The sequence below is a fragment of the Periophthalmus magnuspinnatus genome, chromosome 7 (genome assembly GCF_009829125.3).
Source record: "Periophthalmus magnuspinnatus isolate fPerMag1 chromosome 7, fPerMag1.2.pri, whole genome shotgun sequence".
Lineage (NCBI taxonomy): Eukaryota > Metazoa > Chordata > Actinopteri > Gobiiformes > Gobiidae > Periophthalmus > Periophthalmus magnuspinnatus.
Genome location: NC_047132.1, coordinates 16,883,929 through 16,890,100, shown reverse-complemented (window position 1 = coordinate 16,890,100; position 6,172 = coordinate 16,883,929). Strand labels below are relative to the sequence as shown.

The 6,172-nt window shown below is 46.4% G+C and overlaps 1 protein-coding gene across 1 annotated transcript in view; it reads left to right on the top strand.

Annotated features, from left to right (window-relative positions):
* The first annotated feature begins 1,376 nt into the window (after positions 1 to 1,376).
* The window catches only part of celsr3 (cadherin, EGF LAG seven-pass G-type receptor 3), a 100,999-nt gene continuing 96,203 nt past the window's right edge, over positions 1,377 to 6,172 (top strand). Inside the window, exons 1-4 of the mRNA XM_055223352.1 lie at positions 1,377 to 1,458; positions 1,578 to 1,706; positions 2,181 to 2,354; positions 2,934 to 6,098. Of these exons, the coding sequence (XP_055079327.1) occupies positions 1,377 to 1,458; positions 1,578 to 1,706; positions 2,181 to 2,354; positions 2,934 to 6,098 (3,550 nt within the window). The remainder of the gene's footprint in view (positions 1,459 to 1,577; positions 1,707 to 2,180; positions 2,355 to 2,933; positions 6,099 to 6,172) is intronic.

Here is a 6,172-nt window from a genome sequence, read left to right as displayed (position 1 = left end):
AGTGCACATTGCAGATAATGTCTTTCTCTGTCTCTGTCTGGTTTCTTTTCTTGCTGCCTTGCGAAACTACAGGTAGCACCCTGTTTAAGAGAGTTTTTTGTTTTGTTTTTGTGACCATTGATGACCTACGCCGTCCCTGTAAGCGTCTCACCTAAGACTCAGACAGTTGTAGCCTTGGCCAGTGGATACGAAAACTGCTATATAAGATTACAAACCCTGCCTCCTTGTAGTCTCCTGCAGACTGCCTTGGGTAACCTGCCTGATTTGTACAATTTGAAGCTTCAAATTAAAAGAGAATAGAAACGTTTCTGTTTGGACGAACATCTTTTATTTTCTCACTCTTTAAGGCTTTTTCCACAGCAGCTACTACATCATGTTTCATTATCGGATGTCATAGACATACCTTCCTGTAGAGCAGGAGGACATTTCCCAAAGATGACACTGATGGCCCTGGGATTGCTTCTTCCTCTCTCACATCTTTCCATCTGTCATCCTGAGGATGACGTCACTTTGAGTGCCTCTCCACCTGTGTCCATTCAGTCAATTCTCACCAATGCACCTTAAATATAAAATAATCACAATAATGCAAAGAATAGTTTTACTCTATAGCTTGCCTAGATTAAATTTTATGAAGAAAAATGCGCGTTTTCCTTTCACTTACTCAATCAAATTAGTCTATTACGCGAGCTTTCCTTTTGGATAAATCACTGCGTAATGCGATTCCAAGCTGTTTAAATTAACTTTTCTATCTCTAAAGCTGTCAGTCTGAAAGCTGGGTGTGATTTTTCTTGAAGATGACCTGGCTGATGACGCTCCGATTGTGTGAGGCTTTCCCCCTTTTGGACGTGAGAGCCAGCATCCATTAACACGAGGCGGAGGATGGCGCACGGAGCCGGGGGGAGGGGCGTGCGCGGATTGATAGTAGCTGTGTGTGCCACCTCGTAGAGGAGCGGCTGTGCGAGGCATTCAGTCAGCCAGGAGAGGCGAGGTGGAGCGGCGCCGTGTGCTAACCAGCGAGCCATGTTGGATAGGACCACCACTGACCCTGCTCCTAGCGCCGCGGAGCCCAGCGGGTAGATGCGCACTCTCCAGGCTGACGCAGAGACGTGGGAGCCTGGGGGAAGGAGTCGGGCGGTGCCGCTGGAGCTGGAAGAGTTGGAAGTAGTAGTGCTGCGAGTGGACACCTAGCATCGGTTGAAAAGGGAGATACAGACACGAGCTAAAGACGGACAGAGAAGCGGCAAGGAGGGGGGGCTAAATGGCTTCTCCGCTGCCGACTTTCATCCCGCCTTTGCCGGTAACATTTCTAGTTCTACACCTGCTCCTTATCACGCCATTGTTCGCGGGGAAGGATGTAATTGTGGGGAGATTGGGAGATGACGCCGGTGGAAGGAGCCGGCAACATGAGGGGGGACCGGGAGCAACACTGGGGGGATGCGAGAAGCTACGCCCCAGCAGGTGCACCTCAGAGCGGACACACACAGAGGGATGCCCCGGGGCGTGGAGCCACTACTGCGGATCTAAGAGGGGCGTTGTGTCAGCTTTTCCCCATTTTGAGCCACTTTTACTTTCCCCAGACACAGTACAAAGGACGTACCGCTGGCCACACCTCGCTACAGGCTGGGTGCGCGCCCCTGAACCGTGCACGACACCCGGAAGTGATGCGCACCAGAGGGCTCGTGAGGTGAACAGGCCTCCCCGAAAAGGTGCACTCTGCCCGGGATTCACCGGCTCACCTTTTGGCCCCTTTCCAAACGCTTCCTCTTGTTCCTTTTGCCTTGGATTCTCCTCGCTTTTCCCCATAAACCACGGTTCAAAATCGGATTACAAATGTCTAAACGTGACCCCACTCTTAAGCTGTACCCCAATTTTTTTCTCTTCAAAACGGGGTCCAAGACATGTGGACAGCGAGGGGAATGCTCTTAATTGTTCGCATTTTGGCACGCACAATGCTATCGATTTTAGCAGCATGGCAGGGGGTGTTGATGGCTTTTTGAAGGGGGGCATTTGCAGAAGAGGGTGGGCACTGAGAGAAAGGGGGGTCAGCAGAAAGGATGAGATTAGGTCTTGGAAAAAAGCTTGTAATGCCAGGATTGTGGAAAGATACAGGGTAGAAGGAAGAGTACAACTTGTCAATTGGGATTTGAATTCATCTAATTATCTGGGTAATGGTTTGGAAGCTGAACATGAGCAGAGCAGTGAGGATAAAGCAGAGATGGCTAGTTGTTGCTCGGAGGGGACAGTATTGGGGGGTGGATGTTTAGCAGAGTTTATGGTCCCCAGGGGAGGCATTGCACTGAGGGATATCCCCATCCAATTTGGCAAAGAGAAGCCAGCTCGCAGTGTCACAAATGGTATGAATAGTCAAAGTGAAAGTGATGATTCGAGATCCAATTCATCAGTTATGGAAGAGGCGACTCCAGAGCAAAAAACAGACAGTGACTCAGAGCTTTTCCTGGCATCTTCGCGCGTCGAGAGAAGTGTTAAGTCAGCGCTAGCAGTGAGATTTTCCACTGGATTGAGAATGAACGAGAAAACAAAAGAGCATACCTACTTGGAGCAATTTAAAAAGCCTGAAGTTTCAGATGTTTTAATGTCAAGTCGACGCAACCGTATTAGTTGTAATTACACTGTAGAAAATGGAAAATTCGGAGACATGAAATTCAAATCTGATGTTCAACCAATATTTATGTTTAGCCAATATAATGTTAATAGTAATAATAACAAGGAAAAAGTGAAATTAACAAACAAAAGCATGCATTTTGAAGCAGAGAACCCAGCAGTTCCACTGGATTCTATCAAAGAAAAACGCCACAGTGTAAAACAAAATGGTCAAAATTCCCAATTAGGAAAAAATTCCGTACCAGTTTTCTTTTTATGGAACCAATACAATACAAATACTAATAACAACAATGACGTAAATGATCAATTAGAGTTGGACAAGCAAGCAGTGCCATTGGATTCTGTAGAGGGTAAGACGCAGCCAGAGAGGCAGCAGATGGAAGCTACACAGCGGAGGGAGGGACAGTGCACCGAGGGGTCCGCGGCTGGTGCTGAGGCTGCTGGGGTGGAGAAATTACAGGTGGGGGAGGGCTGCAAGCAAAAAGCGGAAAGACGAATAACAAAGGCAGAGCGAGCGAGAGGAGGCGCGGGTCGGGATAGGGGTGACTTTATTGCAGCGGGGAGGGAGGAGGAAGCGTCTGGGGAGAGGGAGAAGAGGCACGGTTCAAGGGGAGAGCGCAGTGTGGAAGGGTTGATGGTAGAATCAAATGATGGAGTTTCTAATGATAGGGTTAGGGTACGGCGTGCTGCGAATAGACACCCACATTTTGCACAATATAACTACCAAGTCCAAGTGGCGGAAAACCAACGACCCGGGACGTCAGTTATGGTTATGACTGCTTCCGATCCAGACCCAGGAGATGCAGGGAAAGTTACCTATAGCATGGCGCCTCTAATGAACAGCCGATCATCTGACTACTTTAACATCCATTCAGAAACGGGACTGATTACGACCACACAGTCTTTAGACAGAGAACACATGGATTCGCACTATTTTCGAATCACAGCAACTGATTTTGGGATTCCAAGGCTCTCTGGAACAACTATGGTAGCAATAACTGTAGCAGACCGCAACGACCACTATCCAATCTTTGAACATAATGAATACAAGGAGACAATACGAGAGAATGTAGAGGAAGGATATCCAATTTTGCAGCTAAGAGCAACAGATATGGACTCGCCTGCTAACGCTAACATACGCTACCGCTTTGTGGGTGAGTCGGCAGCAATGGCAAGAGCTGCTTTTGAAATTGATCCCCGCTCTGGACTTATTACAACTCGAGGTTCAGTGGATAGAGAAACAAGCGAACATTATACTCTTGAAGTTGAAGCTAGCGACCAAGGAAAGGAACCCAGCCCACACACCTCTACAGTTAAAGTTTATATTTCCGTTTTGGATGAGAATGACAACGTACCTCAATTTAGTGAAAAGCGTTACGTAGTTGCAGTCAAAGAAGATGTCCGCCCACATTCTGAAATTCTCAAAGTCAGTGCTACAGATCGAGACAAAGATAGCAACGCAGCTGTACACTATAACATTATTAGCGGGAATAGCCGAGGACAGTTTTCCATTGATAGTGTTACGGGTGAAATCCAAGTCGTAGCGCCTTTAGATTACGAGTCTGAAAGGGAATACACTTTGAGAGTCCGTGCCCAAGACAATGGACGTCCTCCCCTTTCAAACAATACTGGAATAGTTAGCGTTCAAGTCACAGACGTTAATGACAATCCCCCCATATTTGTGTCGACTCCGTTCCAGGCGTCTGTGCTGGAAAGTTCCCCAATCGGAAGTTCAATTCTTCATATCCAAGCCATTGATACAGATTCAGGAGACAATGCTAGGCTAGAGTATAGGCTAACAGGAACCAGCACAGACACGCCTTTTGTCATCAACGCAGCGACAGGTTGGGTAACTGTCAAAAAGAATCTCGATCGTGAATCTGTTGAGCATTATTTTTTTGGAGTAGAAGCTAGAGATTATGGCATGCCTCCTCTTTCAGCTACAGCTAGCGTTACAATTACAGTAATGGACGTTAATGACAATAGACCAGAATTTTTACAAAAAGAATACTATGCACGATTAAATGAAGACGCTGTGGTAGGAACAAGCGTTGTAACTGTAACAGCAGTAGATCGTGATGTAAACAGTGCAGTCACTTATCAAATCACAGGTGGAAACACAAGAAACCGTTTTGCAATTAGCACAGCAGGTGGTGCTGGATTGCTCTCTTTGGCTTTACCTTTGGACTACAAACAAGAAAGACGTTATGTTTTGACTGTAACTGCTTCAGATCGAACTTTACATGACACTTGCCAAGTTCATATCAACATTACAGATGCTAACACTCACAGACCAGTTTTCCAAAGCGCGCATTATTCTGTTAGTGTAAATGAAGATCGGCCCCCTGGTAGTACTGTTGTTGTCATCAGTGCTACAGACGATGATGTTGGTGAGAACGCAAGAATTACATATTACCTTGATGACAATATACCTCAATTCCGAATAGACCCCGCCACAGGTGCTATCACTCTCCAAGCTGAACTAGATTATGAAGATCAAATGACTTACACATTAGCTATTACTGCTAAAGACAATGGAATTCCACAAAAGTCGGACACTACTTACGTTGAAGTCAATGTCAACGATGTTAACGACAACGCACCTCAATTCTTAAGCCCACGTTATCAAGGAACAGTTACCGAGGATGCCCCACCTTTTACAAGTGTGTTGCAGATATCTGCTACAGATCGAGATGCGCATGCTAATGGTAGAGTCCAGTACACCTTCCAAAATGGAGAAGACGGAGATGGTGACTTTACAATTGAGCCTACATCCGGTATTGTCCGAACTGTACGACGCTTGGACAGAGAAAGTGTTCCATTTTACGAACTCACTGCATATGCTGTAGATCGTGGGGTCCCTCCTCAACGCACACCTGTTCACATCCAAGTAACTGTCCTAGATGTTAATGACAATGCTCCAGTCTTTCCCGCTGATGATTTTGAAGTTTTGGTGAAAGAAAATAGTGCTGTTGGTTCTGTCGTTGCACAAATCACTGCTACTGACCCAGACGAGGGCGCAAATGCTCAAATTATGTACCAGATTGTGGAAGGCAACATCCCCGAAATCTTTCAAATGGATATTTTTTCAGGCGAGCTCACCTCTCTTATCGACTTGGATTACGAGACAAGAAATGAATATGTCATTGTTGTCCAAGCCACCTCTGCTCCTCTAGTGAGCAGAGCCACCGTACGCATCAAACTAGTCGACCAAAATGACAACTACCCAACTTTGCAAAACTTCCAGATTATTTTCAATAACTTTGTTTCGAACCGTCCCAATAGTTTTCCAAGTGGAGTGATTGGAAGAGTGCCAGCCCATGATCCAGATGTTTCAGACAGGCTTTTCTTTACCATCGTCACTGGGAACGAATTGCATCTGCTGCTGCTGAACCAAACGAGCGGGGAGATCCGATTGAACCAGAACCTGTACAAAAAACGAGCGCTGGTGGCACCGATGATGATCACAGTGACAGGTAAGAGCTTGAACGATGGATGGGTGATGAATGGATGTGTTCCATTTGCCTGAAGGATTTGTTGAAGTGTGACA